This window comes from Tenrec ecaudatus, chromosome 16, assembly GCF_050624435.1.
Source record: "Tenrec ecaudatus isolate mTenEca1 chromosome 16, mTenEca1.hap1, whole genome shotgun sequence".
Lineage (NCBI taxonomy): Eukaryota > Metazoa > Chordata > Mammalia > Afrosoricida > Tenrecidae > Tenrec > Tenrec ecaudatus.
This window is the reverse complement of record NC_134545.1, coordinates 84491052-84516554: the sequence shown is the minus strand read 5'-3', so window position 1 is coordinate 84516554 and position 25503 is coordinate 84491052. Positions and strand designations below refer to the sequence as shown.

Below are 25503 nucleotides of genomic sequence, written 5' to 3'. Positions count from 1 at the left end.
TTATCTCGGAACGAGGCATAACTTGAAAGGTGGTGGGGAATTGATGATCCCACTAGTAAGAGGCTTGAGGGGCAGATCCTGAGGCGCAGTGACGGACTTCAAGGAAAAGCTCTGCAGGATGGCGGTGAGGAAGAGGAAGAGCTCCATGCGGGCCAGGCTCTCTCCGACACAAGCTCGTTTCCCTGGAAAGAGGAAGCACCTCGGCAGCTCGCTTACGTAACACCATTGAGGACCTACCCAGAACCCCACATCTGCTAGAGGACAGTTAACCGGTAAAGCATCACAAATTGAAACCCTCTAAAGAAGTTTACACACTTCATCCAGTGATTCCCCTTCTGAGAACTTCTCTGCAAGAAATGGAAATTCGTGTGAGGATGCCAGTTGCATCCATTGTGTATGATACTAATGAATTAGGTGAAGCCCGACATCCATGGATGGATGTAAGAAATTATGCATCCATTTCTGAAAGAATATGTTTACAACGGACAGTTGTTTAGTCATGGCATATTAGTAAAAGCACTTTATCAAATAGATCAGGACTACATTTGCTTCTATAATATACATCTGTTGTATGCAGGAATAATTACTTGAAGTATACGTAGTGAAATAATGTTTATCTCCATAAGGTGAGAGGGCAGAACTTTCTTCTCTCTCTCTCTTCTGCATCTTCCAATATTTTTTTGTTGTATGGTTATAATTTCTGTAGCTCTAAATAAGAGGATTAAGGTGGGGAGGGGGGAGAATCATCAACAGGGTATAAAGAATAACAAGGGGAAAGATTGTGTGCCACCAATCCTAAATTGGTTGACATGGCGATAGAGACAAGGAGCTACTCAGCTCTGGTCCAGAGGCAGCAGGGGTATGTGGGGCTCTGAAGTATAGAGAGAAAGAAAGAAGATGAGGTAACCAAGGTCCCCTCCATGGCCTCGAGGTCTAAGAAACAGAAAACTCACACAGTTAGCCACTCTGTTTTGGGTAAGAAAGACGATTTTACAAAAAAAGGTCAATAAAGTTTGCAATGGCAGTTCCCTTGGTCATCTGGTAATACGTACCCTCTCCATTGGATTGACTTGTTATTTGTTAAACTGTCATTCTGTTCAATTGCCAAACCACAACCTAGTCCCTGGGTCATTTATCTGATCCCATTGGATGGAGGGGCACAGTGGTTATGAACTCAGCAGTCTTGCCGTGGGGAAAGGCTGAGGTTTTCTGCTCCTGTGAAGAGTTTCAATGTCTGAAACCCACAGGGGCAGTTCTAGTTTGTCCAATAGAGTCTCCATGGGTCAGTATTGACTCGATGACAGTGAGTGGTTTTATTGGTTAGAGACTTAAATGGCTCTATCTAAGTTTGGATGACAAGAGTTTGAAATGATTGACTTTGCAATCATCCAATGAGATGTAATGAATTCAGTGATCTAGAAATGGTCCACAGGGTCCATGTATGGTGTGGGGGGTTATTTGTACTTACCAAGGGAAAAGGGCACAAAGTAGTCTGATTTCATGAAGTTGCCGTTTTTATCCAAAAAATGGTTCGGGTCAAACTTCTCCGGATTAGAAAACGCCTTGTCATCAAACAAGACTGAAGACAGTACCGGAAATATAGTAGTGCCCTAGAAGCAAGAAATGCAGAATGGACAGGTATTTGATTATGCTTATCCTGATTCATAGACAAGCTTAAGATTCTTAACATAGTAGGTATAGGATGGGTGAGTTCTTTCAAACTTTTCTGGTGACTCACTGTCTTGAGTTATAGCTTACTTTATAGACACTATTGTATACATTTTATACATGATCTTACCTAATAATAAAAACCATTCTGTTATAAAAGAAAAATTAGTAAACTTTTTTTATCAAAATGGTGTGATTGAATTTAAGTCAGTCTTTGCTGAATCTCTAAGATTCCATGGTGTCCCTGTTGGGCAAGGGGTGGACCGTCAACCTAAAGGCCATGGTTTGAACTCACTAGGCACCCTACCTGAGAAAGACTATCTGCTCCCATAAAAATCCCAGTCACACAAATGCTATATAGTTAGGATCTACTCTACTGAAGTAGTAGGAATGACGCTTATCCAACTGCCTCTCTGGGACCGTGTATATATTCTCCTTACAAGCTCCTGAGAGTGCATTAAGTGCTAAGTGCCATAAACCTGAGAAAGAGGTTTCTCCTCTGGTTAAGTTAAGGCCTTATGGAAATACGCTCTGGGGGAGGACATTTTGGCAGAGCTGTCTTTTGTACAAAGTCGATGGGAGGAATATTTCTTTTTTTTTTTTTAATCATTTTATTGGGGGCTCGTACAATTCTTATCACAATCCATGCATACATCCGTTGTGTCAAGAACATATGTACATTTGTTGACATCATCATTCTCAAAACATTTGCCTTCTACTTGAGCCCTTAATATCTGCTGCTCATTTTCCCCCCTCCCTCCCTACTCCCCCCTACCTCATGAACCCTTCATCATTCATATATTATTATTATTTTGTCATATATTACACTGTCCAATGTCTCCCCCCGCCTCCTCTGGTGTCCCTCGCCCAAGGAGGAGGCTATACGTAGATTCTTGTAATCAGTTCCCACTTTCTACCCCACATTCTCTCCACCCTCCAGGCCTCGCCACGCTCACCACTGGTCCTGGAGGTGTCATCTGTCCTGGATTCCCTGTGTTTCCAGTTGCTATCTGTACCAATGTACATCCTCTGGTCTAGCCAGATTTGTAAGGTAGAATTGGGATCATGAGAGTTGGGGGGAGGAAGCATTTAAGAACTAGAGGAAAGTTATGTGTTTCATTGTTGCTACCCTGCATCCTGCCTGGTTCATCTCCTCCCAACAATCCTTCAGTAAGGGGTGTCCGTTGACTACCATTGAGCTTTGAGTCTCCACTCTGAACTCACCCACCTTTTCAATGATATGTTTTTTTGTTCCTTGATGCTTGATACCTGATCCCTTCGACAGCTCGTGGTCACACAGGCTGGTGTGTTTCTTCCATGTGGGCTTTGTTGCTTCTGAGCTAGATGGTCACTTGTGTATCTTTGAACCTTTAAGACCCAAGACGCTATATTTTTTGATAGCTGAGCACCATCAGCTTTCTTCACATTTGCTTATGCACATGTTTGTCTTCATATATAGTATCAGGGAGGTGGGCACCCACTGATATGGTTTTTAGCTCTTTGATGTCTGATAACTGGTCCCTTCTGCACCTTGTGGTCAGACAGGCTAGTTTTCTTCTTCCATGTGGGCTTTGGCTTCTCAGCTAGATGCCCACTTGTTTATCTTCAAGCCTTTAAGACCCCAGATGCTATCTTTTGATAGCCGAGCACCATTAGCTTTCTTCATCACATTTGCTTATAAACACATTTGTTTTCAGTGGTTGTATGAGAGGAATATTTCTTTGTGACAAAACTGTAATACAAGTAAGGATCTTGAGGCTAGCCTGATATGAACTTTCCTAGACCACTTAAACATTTATATTAATGTTTGCTTCATGAAATGAGCCCCTGGTGCCACAAGGAATCCTCACACGCTCTTGAGATGTCTCCTTATAGCTGTGTCAACCCTAACGCTAGCTCTAGCCCTTAACTGTTAATCCTTAACCCAGGTGTTATCACTTTAGCCCTAACCCAGACTTAAAGCTAAACCAAGCCCAAAGCTGAGCACTAACCCTAACCTAGCGCTAAAATAAATAAATAAATAAATAAATAGCAACAACAAAAATAAATCTGTGTCAACTTCCACCAGGGATGCATTATGAACCCAATGAAAACTATAGCATATGATGAAGAATCCCTGTACGTCATTCCTAAAATCAACTACTGTATGATGCTGCCCCTTTAAGCGCATCGCCCAGTAGAAGCCCATTCTGCATTCCTCACCCGTCCACAGGTGACCTCAAGGAAACCGCCAACTGTCTTTGTTTTGTGAACCGTGTCATCTGTGTGAGAAAGTGTTCGTGGACGGCCTCAGTTCTCGACTGTGTAGACCGATGCCCTCCAAGTCGGGTGTGATCCCCCTGAGCACATTCCCACAGGCTGAGTGGATTCTTTTCTCCAGCCATGTAACGCATGAAGCTGTCCATGGTCATGGGTAGTAATCAACTGCTGGAGAGGAAGTGGAGTTTGCAACTCGCACGGTGTCCTGTGGTCTTTCTCGTCATTGCTGCCTCCCTTACAAAGAGCTCGATTTTATTCTTGCCTCAAATCCTCACAGCTTACTTGGGGGGAGTTTCTTTTCTTCTTGGAGTCAGGAGGGACAGAGAGACTTGGAGTCTTGGCTCTGTTGAAATCCACTGAGTCATGTCCCACTTCCTTCACGTGTCTGATGCGGAGGAGTTACAACCACCGCAGGCAGTGCCCCCCTTGTTTCAGAAGACTTCGGTGAAGCTTCCCTGACCGCCCTGCACGCTGGATGCTTCTCATCTGCCAGACGCTGAGCTCAGCTGCGGCTCCCGTTTGGCTACACTGCACAGCCACCACGGAGAAGAACGCTTTCATTGGAGAATAGCTCAGAGAAGAACGCCGGGGTTCAGAAAGGTCAACTCACTACCTTGAGGAGCTCTTACTTTTAGCCAGTGGCACAGTCAGTTTGAAACAAGTTTTACCTGATTGTAAAATGTCCGTGTTCTGAGGAAAAGGTGCCTTGGTCCTTGTTTTTCTTTTGCTGAGTTTCTGGTGGTTTATGAACTTCCAACCACCGTGATCACAGGTCCATGCATAACCACTACATCACCAGTGCTGGGCTATCCTTGGATTTTCACTTCACTGTGTGCTCCCTGAGACAGGATTCGTATCATTACTGTAGTACGTGACTGTGCGTGGTTTCTGTGCCGTGATTGTGACTCACGGTTACAATATCTACATCCCACAAAACGGCACCCGGCCTGGTCCTGGATCATCCTGTAAGTGCAGCCATGCTTGGCTCTTTGTAGCAGCCACCCTGCGAGTGTCTCTCATTGAGGACCTCCCCTGTATTGTTTCCGCTCTACCTTATCAAGCATGATGTCCTTTCGAGGAACTGGCCTCTCCTGATAGCATGTCTAGAGCACATGAGACAAAGTCTGGCTGTCCTTGCTTCCAAGGGGCATTCTGGTTGTACTTCTTCCCAGACAGACTTGTTCTTTTGGCAGTCCATGGTTCTCAATCTCTCTCGTCCCTGAACAATATCTTAATTGCATCCCTTACTCATTCCAGTGTATCCCTTCCCTCCTCCTACAGTTCTGTTGTTTAATCTGATTGGATGGGGCTCTACAATCATCAATGAATTCCATAATGCCTGTTTCCCAACACCACCACCTTGCTTCCTGTACCCCACTCTCCCCGGTAAACTTTACTCCCATCAGTGTATCTGAGGGGTCATCTATCTTGACTACCATTACGGAGTGATCTTAAATGTACAATGAATATACACAAAGCTCACATGTCCAATTAGGTATATCACATATGGACCCTAAAAGTCAGGGGAGAGAATCTTAAAGAACTAGAGGATAGTTATGTGGTTCATCAGGGTCACATGTCACCCTGGATTTGTCCTCTGTTCCATGAGGCCCTTCTAAGAGGGACTGCCCAAATATCTTGCTGGTGGACTTTGGGTCTCCACTATGTCCAGTCCCCTTCATATCAATTTGAATGCATGTTTCTTGAATTTGTGATACATCTTACCGTTGACACCTCATGATCACACAGGTTGGTGTCCTTCCTCCATGTGGGCTTTGCTACTTTCCTGCTAGATGGTGACTTGTTACCTCCAAGCCTTTAAGATGCCAGACACTATAGCTTTTGATAGCCAGGCACCATCAGCTTTCTTCATCACATTTGCTTATGCACCCATTTTGTCATCAGTGATCATGTCAGGAAGGTGAGGATCATACATTGCCACATTATTACAACAAACTGTTCTTGTACAGAGGTAAGATTTAAGTAGAGGCCCAAAGTCCATCTGCTTCCTCCTTGTTGCATTTACATATGTACATACATAAACAAATATACATATATTCATATATGTATCTTTATACATAAATGCACACACACATATATATATGGTTTTGTTTTTTGCTTTTTCTTCCTACTGCACTACTATACTTGTCTGTTGCGCACCTCTCAGCAATTCCCCTCAGATACAATTCAATTGATCAAATATGCCCAGAAAAGCCACATTCTCTTCACGGTCCATTTTAGAACTATTACTATTCCCCTGGACCTGTCATTATTGGCTCTCCACTCACCTCCCCGCCCCTTGCTCCCCTCCCATGCCCCTCAAGAACTGTTGGTCCAGCCACTGTCTCCTTAATACTGCCCATCCTGCTTTCTTGTATAGATCAACACCAAAAACAAAATAATCATAATAAAACAAAAAACCAAATCAAAACAAAAGGACAAAGAATAAAAACATCAACATACAGATATCCACCAGAGGAACAGGGGTCATGACCTAGGGCCATCTTCTTGTTGAAAACAGTTTCCCATAGGTCCCAGGGAGCTTTCAATGTCCTTCATTGCACAAGCTTTCAAAGGTATCAGGGTTTTTGTTTTTTCTAGTGTTCCATAGATAATGGACAATTGTAATATGCATCTGAGGCAGTTGAAAACACCATGGCTTTTGGGTCAGGTGCACATGAGTCCTCAAAGTGACATCTCTGCTTTTCAACCTGTGGGTTCTCAACCTGTGGGTCACCACCCCTTTGGGGGTCAAACGACCCTTTCACAGGTCACCTGATTCATAACAGTAGCAAAATGACAGTGATGAAGTAGCAATGAAAATGATTTTATGGTTAGGGGGTCACCACACATGAGGAACTGTATTAAAGGGTGGGGCATTAGGAAGATTGAGAGCCACTGCTTTAAAGCAGGTGCAGAGACAGAAAAAAAAAAAAAGCAGGTGCAGAAGATTGACCCAATATACTGTATCATTTGATCTCTTGAGTGGTGCTCCCATGAGCATTGATTGTGGACTAATTGTGGATCCAAGCAAGATGAAATCCTTGACAAATACATGAATACTTTATATAAAAATTGAAAAAAAGTACAAATGACTATAAATTAAAATGAATTTCTTTCCTTTTTCTATACCCATAAAGACTTACAGTCTTGGAGACTCACAGGGACAGTTAGTTCTACACTGTCCTATAAAGTCCCCATGAGTCAGAATCTACTTGAAGGGTGTGAGTTAGAATTCCTACACCCAAATCTCTTGGTGTCATGTTTTGTGTAATTATTGCTATCAGTTGTAATATATCCTTTGAGATATACCCTATAGATTAAAACATGGATAACACACATATGCCCACCCCCAGCACAGACATCAGGATGGACTTTGGCATTAATGTTGAAGGAAGGCTCATGAACAACCTGTGATATGCAGATGACACAAACTTTCTTGCTAAGAGCAAGGAAGACTTGAAACACTTACTGATGAAGATCAAGACCACCGCCTTCAGTATGAATTACAGCTCAATGTAAAGAAAATCAAAATTCTCACAACTGGACCAATTGACAGCATCGTGATATATGGAGGAAAGATCAACATGATCAAAGATTTCATATTGCTTGGAGTTAATGCCCATGCAAGCAGCAGGCAAGAAATCCAATGACATTGGGCAGATCCGCTGCAAAAGACCTCATTCCAGAGTTGAAGAACAGGATGGCACTTTGAAAACTAAGGTACACCTGACCCAAGTAATTTGCAATGACCTCCTATGCATGTGAATGTTGGCTAGTTAAGAGGGAGATCAAAGAAGAGCTGGTGAAGAACAGAGAAAGTACCATGGACAACGAAGGAGCTGGATGGCCAGGCGGGACTGAGTAGTCACCTTCCGTGGCACTAGGGTCACTGTGAGTCAGGACGCACTTGCTGGCCCTCACCACAGAAACACACGCATGCTGTGCAGATAGGAATGACACTGTATAGAAATATCAGAAATCTTTAACAGTCCTATTTTGATGGGCACCTTAAAAAAATAAAAAGGTGTCCCTCACAGACCCTTCCAGGTCCCACCGAGTCCCTCCCACCTCGCCGGCTCTGCCAGGCCGGTCTGACCTTAGGGATGACGTATGTCCTGAATTCCGTGTCCTTGGTCACAGAGTGGGGCAGATTACAGGGAAGGAGGGTGATGAATCTTTGTATCTCGTGCAACACAGCCTCCGTGTAGGGCAGCTTCGTCCTGTCCATCGTGCAGGGGCTTTGCTTGTGGCCAATCACCCGGTCAATTTCTTCATGCACTTTGGCTGCAGAGACATGAATCGAAAATGCCGCTCAGGGGTCTGTTCCCTGGAGACCCAGGAAGGCTTTGCCCCGCCCCCAGAAAGGGGCCTGGAGAAGGGTCCCAAAGGCAGTTCCTAACCAGCACGCTGCCGTGCTGCTGAGGGAATCTTCACTGTCCAGCTGGCTGCCAATAGGAGCCATGGTGGTGCAGTGGTTACATGCTGGGCTGCTACCCACAGGGCCAGCAGTTCGAAACCACCAGCCGCTCCGCGGGAGAAAGGTGGGGCTTTCTCCTCCTGTGAAGAGCTATAGGCTCAGGAATTCCCAGGGGCTGTCCGACCCTGCTCTAACGGGCCATTTTCAGGGGGCACCGACTCGATGGCAGTGAGTTTAGCTGTTTCTGGTTTGAGCATTTTTTGGCTTTAATAGGTTTGTTCTCATGTACAGGTGAACAACCAAGCGGCAGAGCTCTTGGCTTGTCCCCCAATTTTTGGCCAAGCCCCTGCAGAGAGACCATGTTGAACGCTCACTCTGGTGGAGTCCTCTCTGTCAGTGTACACTCTCTCCTACGTATTTCAGAGGGCTGGCAGGTCCTGTCATTTTTACGCACGACACACACTGGTTTCTGAGGGTCTGAGTTCTGAGAGTAATGTTGGAGAAAATCCAACGAACACAAATTCAAAAGGCTTTGGATTTCAAGGGCGATTGGTGCTTGAAATCCTGCTTAGGTAGCCGGATCCATTTTCAAGATGGAAAAACATAGGCCCACAAGGTAAAATAACTTTTTAAAAGCCACTGTCAGGTAGCAGCAGGCTCAAGATGAAAAGTCGTCCCGGAAAGTCATGCGTCCCTCATCTAATTCAGGTTCCTTCTTTGGCTTTGCGTCTCATAAATGAAATGTAGAATTCGGAAGATCCCACCATTTCTAAGTTTAGTACAATTATTGAGGTCTCAAAAGACTCCTCTACATTAAAAAATCATTTTATTGGGGGCTTGTACAACTTTTATCACAATCCATACGTGCTTCCATTGTGTCAAGCACACTTACACATTTGTTGCCCTCATCATTCTCAAAACATTTGCTTTCTGCTTGAGCCCTTGGTATAAGCTCCTCATTTTCCCCCTCCCTCACTGTCCCCCTCTCCCTCATGAACCATTGATAATTTATAAATTATTATTATGTTGTCATATCTCACCCACTCCATTCCCCACTTTTTTGTTATATGTAGATCCTTGTATTGGTCTCCCCACCCCCACCCCCACCCCCACCTCCACCTCTACCATCCCTCTACCCTCATGGTATCACCACTCTCAGCACTTGTCCTGAAGAGATCATCTGTCCTGCATTTCCTGTGTTTCCATTTCCTATCTGTACCAGTGCACATCCTCAGGTGTAACCAGATTTATAAGGTAGAATTGGGATCACAATAGTGGTGGGGGTGAGGGGTGGGGGGAAGGAATAATTTAGGAACTAGAGGAAAGTTGTATGTTTCATCGTTGCTACACTGCACCCTGACTGGCTCGTCTCCTCCCCGTGACCCTTTTGTAAGGGGATGTCCAGTTGTCTACAGATGGGTCTTGGGTCCCCAATCTGCATTCCCCCATCATTCACAATGATATGATTTTTGTTCTTTGATGCCTGATTCCTGATCTCTTCAACAGCTCGTGATCACACAGGCTTGTGTGCTTCCTTCATGTGGGCTTTGTTGCTTCTGAACTAATTGTTTTCAAGCCTTTAAGACCCCAGGTGCTATGGCTTTTGATAGCCAGGCATCATCATCTTCCTCCACCACATTTGCTTATGCACCTGCTTTGTCTTCAGCGATTGTGTTGGGAAGGTGACCATCATGTAATTCCAGGTTAATAGAACAAAGTGTTCTTGAATTGAGGGAGTACTTCAGTAGAGGCCCAATGTCCGTCTGCTACTAAACCTATACATATATGCACCTATACCTACTAAACCTATACATATATGCACATAGATCTATTTCCCCATTCTCATATATAAACATATTTACATATGTACATGCCTTTATTTAGACTATAAATGCCCACTTGCCTCCTAGTTCTTTCCTCTATTTCCTTTGACTTTCCTCTTATCCCACTATCATGCTCAGTCTTCATTTTGGTTTTAGTAATTCTTCTTGGTTATATTACCCTAGATCACGCCCTACCAGGCCTCCTACACATTCCTCAATACTGATTTTGATCACTAGTTGTTCCCTTGTCCCTGGGTTTGTTAACACCACTCCCTTTCCCCCACCTCGCCCTCCCACATGTCACCCAGAACCGTCAGTCCTGTTGTTTTCTCCACAAAGGAACAAAAGAAAACAAAACATCAATGACAAAAAGTCAATGAATGCAACAAAAAAAGCCTGTAGTTAGTGCAAGGGCAGTTCGTTGGCCTTATGGCGTGTTTTCTGGTTGAGTGTGATGGGGTGCCAAGCCCTGGCCCCAAAAGACTCCTCTATCTTATCAACACCATCAGATGGGATTCTAATCAATAAAAACAGAACCACAACGAACGGCCCATTGCTTGGTGTTCCAGAAGGCATTCCAGAGAAAGAGCAGCGGATACCGGCCAGCGTCTGCCTCCCCTCCTCCAGGGCCCTGTCCCCATCTTTCCGTGGCTCTTAGGGTGTTTGATGTACCTTCCACTGCTGGGTGTTTCATTAGCAGCAGGAGCCCGAATCTCAGAGTGCTACTCGTTGTCTCTGTTCCCGCCACAAACAAATTAGATCCACAAGTTGCCAAGTTCCTCAAGTTAAATTCAGATGCCGGATTGTCTTTCTCCTGAAAGTGGAAGAGTTCATGGCCACATGAGTTCAAGAGACTGTGACTCCTTTACTTTGGACATGTCATTGGGAAAGACCAATGCTGAGAAAGGACAGGGACATCTGGTCAAACAGGGGCTCAGCTAAGAGGGCAGAGATGGATTGACTCAACAGCCACAGGCACGGCTTCCCAAGCCTCGTAGTGATGGCCCAGAACCAGGCAACGCATTCTGTCAGACATCAGGCTGGCACGAGTCAGCGCCGACGTGGCCATAACCAGCAGCACATTATTCATGATGGCAGTGTCTGCTGTCACTATGAGATACCAAAATATCCATCATTACCTACATGGTGTAACTATGCCCGCGTGCTGTACTTGCACGGAATGACGGGTACGGTGCCTGGGCATGACAGCGCAGGGGGTACCTGCTCCATCTTGTTCAGGAAACAGTCAATGTAGTCCCGAGGGTTGTTCGGATCCAGAGACTCCTGATGCTCCTTGACTTTCTCCAGGACGAAATCCCTCATGTCCTGAGTTCTTTTTATGAATGCTCTGTGCTCTCCAGGAAGATGTTTTATAAGGCTTGGCCAGAGATTATACAACTGAAAATGGGGAGAAACAAAGGGGATATATGTGTACACACACACAGGGAATTCAGTTTGTGAAAGGAGACCAGCTTATGGAATGGAACACCTAACCCTCTGAGCTATCTGACCATGCAGCATCCTTCCCCAGCTTTCATAAAGAAGAGGGGAATTCTGAGCCTCCCATTCAAGGAGTCGCCTTTCCCCATCTGCTGGCTCAGTTCAACTGCGCCTGGCTACTGCGGACAATAGGAGGTTAGGGACCTTACAAGAAACCTTGAGCAGAATGTTCTGCCTTCTTTTGTCTGAGTAAACCCATGGTGGGAAGCAGAGGGCAACGTGGCCTCGATGCTGGGCTAAGTGATCTGCAGTCCTCCAACCTGCCAAGATTGAGGGAAGGTGGACTGCCCACGTTGGCACTTGCTCGCTGGAGTGGGTCAGCAGCTCCTCCCCCCCCTCCTCCTGAAGGCATTCTGAGTCAGGAAGAGAACCCCAAGTGAAGAGACAGTCTCAGACTTACCTGGTTCCATCGAGAGTTGACGCGCCTGAAATTTTCATTTAGCAAATTCATCAGGTGCAGGAATCTCTCATCAGTGTACTGGAAACGCTCGTTGAAGAGGATGGAGCAGATCACATTACAAGGAGCACAGGAGAAGATGAAGGAGGGGTCAAAGGGCTGGGCTGGTGTAAGAGAAGAACAGCTCTCACATGGACAAAGGGCAACATCCTGCAGTGTCATCCCAAGCACAAGACCTCTTCTGCTCAGGTGCAGACACAGTCAGGGCGACGTACGATCACCCTGTTCCTAAGACTGACCGCTGTGCTCCAGGAACACGACGTGATGATAACCAGCACCGGTTGCTGTCAAGTCGGTTCCGACTCACAGTGACTCCACGGGTGTCCGAGTAGGACTGTGATCTGTAAGGATTTTAATGGCTGACTTTAGGGAGAGGTTGCCAGGCCTTTAGGCTGAGCACTTTAACCAATTGCACCACCCAGGCCTCTCCAGTCTAATAACAGCACCCGTCGTGTCATGCAGTATTGAACGCATGCTGCGTATTCTGTAGAAGCAAAACCACCAGCCTGCACCTGGGGAGAAAGATGGGGCTTTCTACTCTTGGAAAAACAGTGACAGTCTGCGACACCCACAGGGGCAGCTCTTCCCTGTCCTACGGAGGTGCTATGAGTGGCATAGACGTGAAGGCGGGGAGCTTTGGAGGATTATGGACATGTTTTCTATCACTCAATTCTCGTTCTGATGTCTGACTTATAGCCCTATTTGTTTAGGATGAGGAAAATGTCCTAGTGGAGCTAAGTTCCGTGTCTGTATGTCTGGACTCTTAGTGCTCAGGGGGCCCTAGGGACACAGTGTTTAAAGCAGGAGGCTGCTAACCAAGAGGTGGGTAGTGAAGACACCCCCCAGCATCTCCATTAGAGGGAGCTGTGCAGTCTGCTTCCATCAAGAGTGACAGTCATGGAGAAGCTGTGGAACAGTGATGCTCTGTCCCCCAAGGTGGCTGTGCGGTGGAATGGCCTCTCCGAGGGTGGGTCTGGTTGGGTAAGAGCCCCTGTTGGGACATCAGCCAAGACACAAGGAAGCCAGGGTCCTGATTCACTATCTGTCCCACTCCTTTCTCTGCACTAACTCATCAGAGCAGATGCTGGGCTGGGACCCTCAGTGATGCCGCCGAACCTCTGCCAGCATAGAACCGTCCAGGTGGGTCTCCAAGACTGCGGATCTTTCCTGTAATGGAAAGAGTCGGCTTTCTCCTGAAGAGCAGCTGGTGGTTTCAAACTGCCGACCTTGCTGCTTCGCAGCTGTGGTAGATATATAATCGTTTGTCAGTTGGAGGATTAAGAGTGGAGGGGTGGAGTCTAGCTGTCAATCAGATCATATTCAATGAGACCTCTGTGTGGGCGTGGCCTTCTCCTGAGAATTCTGGGAAATCCGGTATTTTCCTCCTTGGAGACAGGAGAGACTCTCACTAGTTCACATCCTGGGAGACAAAGCCACTGACAAGACGCATGGACCCTCCCTGATGCAGAGACCCCTGTCAGCGCCGAGATGTTTCCAATGCCACTGGACCCAGCGACTGGCCTGTGATCTACATTCGGCATCACGGCATGTGTTTCGTGAGTCAGAGGGGGACTTTCTAGATTAGTATCAGTCATATGGGCTAATATCGGACTTAGGGACTTGATCTGGACTGGGCTGAGATGTTTTCTCAATGTTCAATTGCTCTTGTATATAAATCTCTTTTGTAATTCACAGGAGTGTCTCTATGAATTTGTTTCTCTAGTCTACCTGGACTAACACGGCAGGCAACTCCTAAGTGCCTCCCCAAGGAGGAGCGTGTAGGTCAGTGTGGGTGGCTCATCCTTGCTCCCAAAGGTCTGCTGAGAGAGATTCACCCTTTGTGTTCCGGAGCTCCTCCACAAGGCACCGGGCTTCCTCCTGGATCCTCTCCTCGATGCTCCTCTTCCCCATTCCAAAGTTCCTCAGGGTCAGGAGGGAGAAGCGCCGCATCTGCTTCCACCTCTCTCCTTGACTGAAAAGGATTCCTAGGGGAAAGAGCAAAGACCCAGAAAGCACTTTGTGTCCTAGAGCCAATGTTCCCGAGGGCCCATCTCTTGTGTCCACCCCGGATGCCCCAGGGCCCCTTCTCCGGCAACGTAAGGGCACACATGCTCTGTGGTTTCGACCAAGTTTTGTGATAAAGAAAAACCAAGCCAAGCTGTGGTCAGAACGGGAAGATGGTAGCATTGGACGGGGCGACTATTGGCAGGTGGAGCGCATTCCCACACATGGGTTTGTTCCTTCCATCTGACTGTGTGAAAGGTCGTTATAAATGGCACATGAGCTCACGACACCCCTTCCCCTGGGCTCTGGTTTCACACTTCCTTCTCTCAGAGGATTTGGTTTCACAGGAGATCTGTGATCTTCTCACTAAACTCACCACACCATTTTGTGTCCTCATTTTGCTCCTGGCTCCCAATTTTGTCCCTGCCCTGTTTCCTTCTTTGAGTGTCTGGCTCTCCTTTCACACTCATTTCTAAAAGCTTATCTGTGAAGCCTTCTTGAGACTCTTCTGCAGGAGGGAATCTTCCTTAAGCTTGTTTTCCCCCTGTCTTTTAATGTCTCAGTGCAAGTTCTCTTTTCTACCTTGAATTACATAATTTGATTCCTGCCGTGATTTCTCTTCAGAGGTTTGGTCTCCTGTAGTTAGGTATCTGACTGACCTCTCCAAATACTCCCTGGGATGCATGGCCCTTTACCTTGCACCTAGTTCAACATGCAATGAGTTCAATATCTGTTTCGTATCCCCTAAATCAGCAAGCATGTAGAGGTTGTATAAATTTTCCATGATGCTACATATTTTGAAAATGTAAGGATTACTTAGAGAAAATGACTAAAACTGTCTCTGACCCATTGATTGCTCTTCTAAAAGTTGCAGAAAGAAATAGTTCTACAAAGGTATACAGATGGATGCTGCGACGCTCTCCGTACCAACTTAAGGAAATTGTAAGCCATTTAGACAATAACAACAGGGCAATTGTTTGCGCGGCTACCGTAAATGAACACTAAAAAGGAACCACACCCACTGCCATGAAGGTGGTGCCAGTCCCTAGTGGTTCCACAGGACAGCGGAGCAGGGTCTCACAGGGCTTCCCAGGCTGTGTACCTGGATGGAAGCAGACCAATTGTCAGCCCTCAGACAAGCTGTTGGGGTCAAACCGTCCACCTCTCAGTTAATAGGCAAGTGCTGCAACCATGGAACCCTCAGGGTCTGCCCTTGTCACATTTATACCTTTAGTCCCTCCCCTTCCTATTCTGATTGCATCCCTAGCTCATCCCCTTCCTGTTACGCTTATGCCTATTGTACAACCCCTTCCTGTGATTAATGTCTTTACCTGCAATTGGGGGCATGTACGCCTTCAAAAGGTATATAAGCCTTGGTTAGTAATAAATCATACTCTCTCCTGTCCTCTCTGCCCCATGCTATGTGCACACCTGGCTGCTGAGAACATGGCCATGAGGAGGTGAGCAGGCTACCATCAAATTTGTCTGATTCTTTTATTTTATTCTCCTCTCCCATCCCTCTATGACGTTACTAAAATCTTAATACATCTTAATCATACAATTGCGCTTAATGGACCCATGATTAGTTGTGTGGGGCTGGCTTCCCCCACACTCATCTGTCTTGCATGGATCGACTTGTGGGTGTGAACTATCAAATGCCAGCTGACAACATAATGCTCAGCCCCCATTACACCTAGGCTTCTCCAAGTCAGCACCAGTCATCAACAAACTAAGCGACCCTGAAAAGGAGGATTCCGAAAACGATGTAGAAATACATGAAACGATATGAGTATCCTAAAAGAGATCCGTTAGCCAACGTTTCTGTGTACCTTCACTATGGCTGTGTAAAATGCATGGCAGCATCTGGAGGATGATACGTGCAAGTCGCCGTGTGCAGTGCATGGCGGCAGGTTACTTAGTGCTTACGGCCTCCACACCTAGACACTGCGTCCACAGCTCTGCTCCCACACGCTCTATCCTAGAAACGTCCTTTACTCCTATCGCCTCTGATTCTGCATCTGTGTGCAAATTAAAGAGTACCTTCCTCATGGGACCACTATGTTGACGAAATACGATAATATCCATAACACATTCAACTATGTATGTGGTATATAAAAATACTCAATGAATATTAATATCATAACTATTGTTATTTGATGCTTAGGTGTAGTTTTTTTTAAAATGCTTAAACATAACAAATATTTTGTTATATTCACAAATTCTGAGGGTCAGTAATTCGGACAGGGCTCAGCAGGGATGTTTGTCCCTTCTCCACGTGGTCCAGAGCCGTGGTGGGCCATGATTCTCCAGTCAGGGAGTCATGAGGCAGCCTGACAGTTAGCACTCCATGATGTAATCATCTCCACCATCAGATTTGCTATGAAATGCCAATCAGTTGACATGGAGTTTCCTCAGTAGAGTGGCCTGCATCCAACATGAGGGGTCTTTTAAAAGTTAATGGGAAAGTAGAATTAAAACATGGAATTTTCCCCAGAAACCTTTTGAAATCCCTTCTTCGAGATGAATGCTCTGGCAGAGTCCGCCAGCCTTTTGCTCTCTCTAAATCCTGCATCTGGCCCATGATCTGACATCTGGTTTTGAGACTTGAGACGGCAGCCTACTGCATGGCCCACCAATATCGGATGGATCAGCCTCGACAGCCCACGAGCCAGCAGCCTGCGGCCTGACCGGCCAGTCTGGGTTCATCCACTCATTGTAGAGACAGGTGCACACACGGTTTCTGTGGAATGAAGCTGTGCTTCCCTGACCTGGGACTCCAGTTGTGGTGCCTTTTTATTTCCCATGTGACACATGGTATGCACATGTAGCATCAGTTTCTTATTTACATGTGTGCATGTGTGTGTCCAGAGCCTTGGTGGCTTAATAGTTACACATTGGGCTGTTGAGCACAAGGTCAGCAGTTTGAAACCCCCAGTCACCCCTTGGGCAAAAGACAAAATTGTCTGCTCTTAAAATATTTAGTCTTGGAAACCCACAGGGGCAGTTCTACCCTGTAATATGAGTTGGAATTGACTTGATGGCAGTGAGTTTAGGGGGTTTCGGATGTGTTCGTGTGTGTGTGTGTGTGTGTGTGTGTGTGTGTGTGTGTGTGTGTGTGTGTGACAGAGAAAGAGAGAGAGAGAGAGAGACAGAGAGAGAGAAAGAGTGAGAGAGAGACAGAGACTGGTTTGGCTCCTCTAGAGAACTGATCCTCAGACAAAGGCTTGATTGAATGGCTGGGAGGTAGAAACATCAGGAAACACATCTGGCACTGGGCTTGGTATGACTCAAAGCCCGAGCCCAGCTGAGGCAGTGGATCGGATCATGTCCACGTGGCCTCTCCCGTGAGTTGGGGTTCCTCACACCAGGACAGCTGGGTTCTGAGCAAGAGCCTCTGGAAAACGTGGCAGCATCTGTGAGCTCTCTCAGAATGTTCACTCTGGCTCCCCTGCAGGATCGGGGTGCCAAGAGAGAGCAGTCCGAGCCCCACGGACAGGCCGCATGTGGCGTTCCCTTGACCGCCTCAGCTGAGCTCAGCCCTGGGTCAGCCCAGCCAGAAGCCAGATCATCAGTGAGAAGCCTGGAGATGGCGTCACCCCTCAGTCATCTGAATCACACCCAGCTGCTCAATTTGGGAATCGTGTGAGCAGAGAAAGGCCATTTCCCCTGATGGAATTCCCAACCCATAGGATGTGCGAGCACAACACAATGGTTGCTGAGGAATACCACGGAGTCTGGGAGGGGCCGTGATGAGACTAGGGATCTGAGCACCCTCTCCTCGGTTGCATGTCACACAGGGTTCAGACTCCGTACTTCCTCTGTGAATAGGCCTTGCTCTCCCCCACCTGATTCTCCATAGGCCTGAGCACTTTCAGGGCAGCAGCCCCACACCCCAGTGCTTTGTGTGAGTGCACGAGTGGGTTGTCATTGTTCCTGTTCCTGTAGTGTCGGTATTCCTGTAGATTTCCTCATGTGGTGGTGTTACTCCGAGCCATCCGGTCAGTTCTGATTCATGGCGACCCTACATACAGCCGAACTGCGGCCCCTCCCCCCACGGGTCCTGCGCCGTCCTCACAGTGGTCATGATGCTGGAGCCCATTGGTGCAGCCGCTGTGTCAGTCCATCTTGAGGAGGGTCTCCCTCTTTCTCACTGCCCCTCTCCTTTACCAAGCATGATGTCCTTCTCCAGGGACCGGACTCCCCTGACCACACGTCCAAAGCACCTGAGATGAATCTCGTCATCCTTGCCTCTTACAAGTTTTCTGGCTGGTCTTACCCCAACCCGACGTGGTTCTGCTTTTGGCAGTCCAGCGGGCTTCAGTGCTCCTCACCCGCACCATCGCGCAAAGCACCCTCATCCCATGTCCAACTCTCTCGTGCCCATGACGTCAACAAGCTGCACAACTTATTTTTAAGTCGAATCACCTCAGTGCATCCCAACAAGCTTGTGTTATTTGCACTCCTCAGGGAAGGAATGTATGTCTCTTTAGTTATACTTTCTATTTCTTTTAAAAATCATTTTATTGGGGGCTCCTACAACTCTTATCACATACATCCATTTTCTCAATCACATTTGTGCATTTGTTGCCATCCTCATTCTCAAAACCTTTGCTTTCTACTTGAGCCCTTGGGATCATATCCTTATTTTCCTCCCCTTCCTCCCCCACTCTCCCTACTCATGAACCCTTGATAATTTATAAATTACTATAATTTTGTCATGTCTTACACTGTCTGATGGCTCCCTTCACTCATTTTTCTGTTTTCGGTCCCCCAGGGAAAGGGTTATATGTAGATCCCTGTGATTGGTTCCTCCTTTCTACCCTGCTTTCCCCGTACCCTCTTGGTATTCCTACTCCTGTTATTGGTCCTCAGGGGTTTATCTGTCCTGGATTCCTGGTGTTTTCATTTCTGATCTGTACCAGTGTACATTCTGTGGTCTAGCCAGATTTGTAAGGTAGAATTGGGATCCTGATAGTGGGGAGAAGGAAGCATTAAAAACTACAGGAAAGTTGTATGTTTCATCGGTTCTATACTGCCCCTTGACTAACTCTTCTCCTCCCTGAGACTCTTCTGTAAGGGATGTCCAGTTGCCTACAGATGTTCTTTGGGTCTCCATTCCCCTCTGTCCTCCGCCTCATTCACAATGATATGATCTTTTATTCTTTGATACCTGATATCTGATCCCTTCAACACCTCGTGATCGCACAGGCTGGTGTGCTTCTCCCATGTGGGCTTTGTTGCTCCTCAGCTAGTTGGCTGCTTGTTTATCATCAAGCCTATAGGTCAGACAGGGATGTCGTGTCTCATAGTGGGGACAACTCTATGGTCCTTTTTGTGCATTGGCTGCTCTGAGCAGGGATATGGCCCTCAAGGGTCAGTGGGCCAGGATGTGCTCCACTTCCTCCCCCTTCGTTTGCTCCTGTGTGCTCTGATCAGACATGTCCCTCTGCCTGATCTGTAGCCTCTGAAGTAAATTTTTCGGGGATGAGAGGCAGCTGTCCATGTAGTTGGGATTAGAGCTTTATTTATACTTTTAAGGATGCCAGAAGCTATTTTAACTTTTGGCATTTGGGTGAGTAAGTGATGACCCCGAGCTCTGGTGTGCAGACTGCACAAATAAAAGAAGGTTTGGACGGTTCCAATCTTTCAGTGTGACAAATGTGTAAGGATTAGGCAACTGGGCAAAACACGGACTTAAAGGCAGGACGGGTTTCGACACCTTGATCCATGCTGACACACGCATTGCGGGCAGGGGTTTGCAACACTAGACTACATTTGCTCAGGGATCTAAGCAAGCCCTTTAGTATCCCAGCGGAGAACTTCATTTGGGAAGAACTACGACTGCAATGCTTGGTCTTCCTTAGCAGCCCCTGTGGTGTGGGGGTTTTGGATTGGGCTGCGATCGAAAAGGCCAGCAGTTTGCAACCACCAGCCTCTCTTTGGGAAAAAGGGAGGGATCTCTATTCCCATGAACAGGTAGTGTCTTAGAAACCCCCACGGCAGTGCGATCCCGTCCTACAGGGTCCCAGTGCGATCCCGTCCTACAGGGTCCCTGTGCGTCGGCATCGCCTCCATGGCAGTGAGGGTGGTTTGGGCTCTTTAGTTTTTTCCAGATTAGAGAGGTTGGGGGAAGAAGGAGTTTCTGTCATGTGCAACTAAGGAGCAGTAAGAAGGATTTTATAACTTGGGCCTCTATTCAAGCACCCCCTCAATGCATGAATACTTTCTTATATTAAATTGGCATTCTATGATGCTCACCCTCCCGACACAACTACTGAAGCCAAAGCGGGTAAACAAGTAAAAGTGGTGAAGAAAGCTGATGGTGCCAGGCTATCAAAAGATAAAGCATCTGGGGTCTTAAAGACTTGAAGGTAAACAAGCGGCCATCTAGCTCAGAAGCAACAAAACCCACATGGAAGAAGCACATCAGCCTGTGTGATCACGTGATTCCAAAGGGATCAGTTATCCGGCATCAAAGAACAAAAAAAAATCATATCATTGGGTACACACCTCCATGATACGATCGTTGAGGATAAGTGGGTGCATAAGCAAATGTGGCGAAGAAAGCTGATGGTGCCCAGCTATCAAAAGAGATAGTGTCTGGGGTCTTAAAGGCTTCAAGGTGAACAAGCAGCCATCTAACTCAGAAGCAACAAAGCCCACATAGCAGAAGCACACCAGCCTGTGCGATCACGAGGTGTCAAAGGGATCAGGTATAAGGCATCATTAAAAAAAAAAATCTTACCATAGTGAATGAAGGGGGAAGTGCAGAGTGGAGACCCAAAGGCCATTAGTCGGCCACTGGAGATCCCCTCACAGAGGGGTTTAGAGGAGAAGATGAGTCAGTCAGGGTGCGACATAGCACTGATGAAGAATACAGCTTTCCTCCAGTTCCTAAATGCTTCCTCCCTCCCACCCCCCTACCATGATCCTAATCTGAATTCTACCTTGCAAGCCTGGATAGATCAGAGGTTGTACACTGGTGCATATAGGAGCTGGAGGCACAGGGAATCCAGGATGGATGATACCTTCAGAACCAGGGGTGTAAGGGGCGATACTGGGAGGGTAGAGGGTGAGTGGTTTGGAAAGGGGCAACCGATTACAAGAATCTACATGTGACCACCTCCCTGGGAGATGGACAACAGAAAAGGGGGTGAAGGGAGACGCCGGATAGGTCAAGAAATGACAAAATAATAATTTATAAATTATCGAGGCTTCATGAGGGAGGGGGGAACTGGGAGAGGGGAAAAAAGAAGACTTGATGCAAAGGGCTTCAGTGGAGAGCAAATGCTTTGAAACTGATGAGGGCAAAGAATGTACAGATGTGCTTTACACAACTGATGTATGTGTATGTATTGATTGTGATAAGAGTTGTATGAGTCCCTAATAAAATGTTTTAAAAAATTTTAAAAGAAGGCTTTCATAGGAAGCTTATAAATCACTTTCCTCAGAGTTACAAAAACTGCAAGTGATGAAAAATTCCCCCACGTCAGTTCAGTCCAGCCTAGCAGCTTGTGTTTCTAGTTAAGAGTTAATCCAATCGCTCTCACACAGCCAGTGGACTCCACCTGCTTAGGGAGAAAGAGCATAACCAAGGGGAAAGACCCCATTGTGCCTTTGGTTAAACACATGCAGCCGACTCTGCCCGGAGGAAGACCAAAGATGGCCTTGTTTCAGCTCTTAGTACACTGCATTACATTAATTTTGCTATCCACAGATAGGCTTTGAAAATTATTGAGTTGCTAATCCTCTTGAACTTCTAATTTTATTATTCCTAAGTGGTATTGTGGAGACATTCAGACTATCCTAAAATATTTCTTTGATTGTGTACTATCGGTGAACCTCTCATCCATGTGCAGAAGTAGATCCTGACTGCAGTGCTCTGAGCCTGTCGTCACCACCATCACCTGCACTACCCCGTGGACAACAGGCCGCCGTGGAAACCACGGGGATTTCAGTATCTAGTTGTCTGTGTGTGGTTGCAGCCTCGGTATATGTGAGACCTAATCCCATGCGTGGCTTTCCCAGCTCTCTCGACTGTAGGCCCTCCAACCTGATTGTCTTTTTCTGAAGCGTCTTTATAGAATATGAATAGTCACAGATTGCTTTTCCTGAAACCTGGTCACAGAATCGCCACTTGGAGCTTTAGCGTCTGTGACGGCAGTCTCAGTGGTGTTATCAGGGCATCTAACTCAACTGCTCTGTGCAAAACAGATACTCGTCAAGTTAGCTCATCAGACTTTTTGTATTCAGATATCAATAAAAGGATGCATAATTGTATTTTAAACATACCATATCCTCCTTGGCCATGTTCAATGACTGGTATTGCTGCTCTACCTGCGAACTCATCAGCCTGATCAATCAGAGCTTCTTTCACTGCGTCGTATCCATGTAAGACCACGGTGAGCTTCGGGCCAAGGCGCAGGGTGAAGACAGGGCCGTATTCCTTAGCCAGCTGAAAAGATGAGAGTGCCACTGTGAAATAGCTCACTTGGAGGCTCACAGTAGAAAATAAGTGCTAATTTGACATGGGGCTTAGCCTTTGCTCCAACAATTCCATTTTAGGAATGGAACCAGATGAACTTAATAGAATAGAATCACCTATCTTATTTGTTCTTTACTAATAGTCTGTTGGCATAGAATTCATATTTTGTCCAATGCAACGTTCAGTCATACTAAGAAGCATTGTAAGGTCATCATCACAATGATGTTTGCATTGTCTAGCTTCTTCTAGTCATTGCTATTCGCTCCCCACTCCCCCCCAAACTCCCCTGCCATGCCCCCAAGAAACCATTCCTGCAGCTCCTGTCACAAAGCCTCATCTCTCTCCCACGGAGCTAAGTTTCACCACTCTCCTTTCCTTGGTCACCGAGGGACCTACAGTCACATCTTGGAGAGCCACTCTCTAGTCCAGCCTCCAGTGGCTACCTGCCAGCGTCAGAGGGAAACGCTGTCCTCGGTGTTCCCTGTGACGACGTCCTGAGGCCCCCAGGCCACGGGACTCATCCCCCACATTGTTTTCTGTGTTTAAGAAGTTTTCGTAACCGTGCCCTGTCTGCTCCACTACATCCGTGGCTATTTTTGCAGAAAAGGCAAGTGCACGTGTCGAAATAACCCAAGCGTTTGACGTGTCCCCTTTTGCACACCTTCCCCACAGCAAACAACCCCAAACTCCGGTTTTCAGAGAGGAAGTCTTGATGGTGAGGGGAGCCACTGAACACTCCTCTCCTCCTCCAACATAATTAGAAAAAATAAGAGTAACTAGAAAGCACCAAGAAAGTATTAATCATTTTTGTTGTTAAAAATGTGCAGTTTGGGGTTACACTCTAAATGGCAGGCAGTTTAATCACTCAGTCTTATTAAACAGGTTTGTGCAGTCTTCACCACAACCAATGTCAGAACAGTATTATTGGTTTTTCATGGTTGTCAGCTCCCCACTTGCCTCCATCTCCTCGACACACCCCTAGGCAATTATCAATCTAGTTACCATCTCTATAGATCTTCCTCTCTGGGATTTCACACACAGAAAATGATACAAAACTCTACACAAACAAATAAAACCCAACAAAGACTAGAAAAATCTCATTTGAAAAGAAAGCCGAAAATGTTAAAAGCTGAAGCAACTTTAAAATTGGTCAAAATGAAGATCAAATAATAAGGTGGTGTAGTAAGAGATTGAAATAATGAAAAGTTTCTCCTCTGGTCACAACGGAATGAGAACCGAAATTTATAATGGAAACAAAGTGGAAAACACACAAATATGCGGGAGTTGACCAACCACTGGCATCAAAGAAGGATGCGCATCCTCATTCCAAAACCTCTCATGCTAGTCTGAAGCACAGAAATCAACGGTAGAGTGATCTGGTTAGAGCAGGGGGCACCTCCAGCTACCGCCCTGTCGTCACCGAAGGCTTCCTATTGAAACGCTCACCCTCGGCCTCCCTTCTCTCTGGAGCCTTAAACATATCCCACTTAAAGTGCTGAGTCCTTCACTAATCTCTGTGCTGTCTGTCGGATGTCCCTCGAGAGAATATTCGCTAAATTAGGCTGGTGTTTTGCCTCTTTGTTCATGGAAGTATCCCCAGAGCTTGGCAAAGAGCATGTGCTCATTAAACATTTATCAAACACATTAATTATCTAGTGCTGCGGCTGATAACCAAAGAAGACATCCCCAGCACTGGTTCTTCTTTCCGGGAGGATCTGTTTTTGCACCATGAACTCAGAGACAATATGTTTTCCCCAAGGAATATTTAAAGTATGTGAATGTCAGACCACGTAGCAGGGTTGGGTTTCCTGAGAGCAGGATTATTCTTTACAAGTAACATAATTAATCATAACATAAAAGGACTAAATTACATTTGCCAGACATTGTGATCGTAAGGTGAATGCATTAGATTAGTAAATCTATACAGTAACTCCAGAGACTAAGTACTGCCATTATTTCCCATTCACATGTGAGTAATTTGATCAAGGCTATACTAACATTATCAGAAATAAACAAGATTTTCACTCAGCTCTTACATGCAAGTGATACTGTTTGTGGATTTAGCTTGCCTCTTGGTGGTGTGATCTGAAGGGAGGGTTGGAAGCCTTTGAATTAAATTATGTTCTGGTACCAGAATGCTCTCATTCAACAGAATTGAACCACTGTTTCCATTATATTACCAGCTCTAAAGCATTCTAGTCCACACAGTAATGCAGAAATAGACACACCAGAGTGTTCCCTTGAGGAGCAGAACACGAGAGTGAGGCAAGACCACCAGCTAGCCGTCGTCTGAGATGCACTGCCAGGATATCACAAGCCCTTACCTTGGAGAAGGATGCAGGGAGGTCCTTGGGGTCCACCTGCAGCATATTCCCAATGATGGGAAGAGGCGTTGGACCAGGAGGGAGGCTTCTCTGGCGCAGACTGTTCCTCCATACCCAAAGAAAAATCAGGCAAGCGACACAAATCGTCAGGGTAAGAGTAGGCACTTCCAGGAGCACCATTTCACCCGCTCAGCGTCCAGAATTCTCAGGGTGGCCTGCCAGAGAATCAGGCGTATTATACACGGGATGAGACCTGCAGGCCAAAGGTTGGTCTGGGTTTTTGGACTCCCTTTGGACTCAGCCAGTACAACGGGCTTTGGGTTTATTTGCTTTGCTGAAGCATGGGATTCATACTTTCTACTTCTCATTCATGAAATCTGCAACCTCATCCCTTTGATTTTATAAGTATTTCCACCGTTTAATTTCCCCCTCTGTCAACACTAGTCATTCATGAAATAGGATGGTATCCTTTATCTCTCCTAAGGTTCCAAAGCTGTTCACAAACTAGAAAAAAAAAAAGGGGGCAGATCCTACTCCTGCAACCTGAAAGTACATCTGCAAAG

At 46.3% G+C, this 25503-nt stretch overlaps 1 protein-coding gene across 1 annotated transcript; it reads right to left on the bottom strand.

Annotated features, from left to right (window-relative positions):
• LOC142429134 (cytochrome P450 2C23-like) lies at positions 1 to 25120 on the bottom strand. Its single transcript, XM_075534119.1, has 9 exons — positions 24941 to 25120; positions 22424 to 22586; positions 13963 to 14112; positions 12071 to 12231; positions 11392 to 11568; positions 10843 to 10984; positions 8027 to 8214; positions 1469 to 1610; positions 1 to 182 (listed from the first exon to the last, which is right to left on the bottom strand). The coding sequence occupies exons 1-9, from the start codon at positions 25118 to 25120 to the stop codon at positions 1 to 3; spliced, it is 1485 nt and encodes a 494-aa protein (XP_075390234.1).
• Positions 25121 to 25503: the final 383 nt, after the last annotated feature.

What these genes read in the sequence shown, in the direction of transcription:
- LOC142429134 (XM_075534119.1), bottom strand. Translation starts at nt 25,120, where the DNA reads ATGGTGCTCCTGGAAGTGCCTACTCTTACCCTGACGATTTGTGTCGCT. An exon ending in ACATGGCCAAGGAGGATATG is followed by an intron (nt 14,113 to 22,423) that starts GTATGTTTAAAA and finishes TCTTTCCCCTAG; the next exon opens with GAATCCTTTTCAGTCAAGGA. An exon ending in TCCTGAACAAGATGGAGCAG is followed by an intron (nt 10,985 to 11,391) that starts GTACCCCCTGCG and finishes TTCCACTTTCAG; the next exon opens with GAGAAAGACAATCCGGCATC.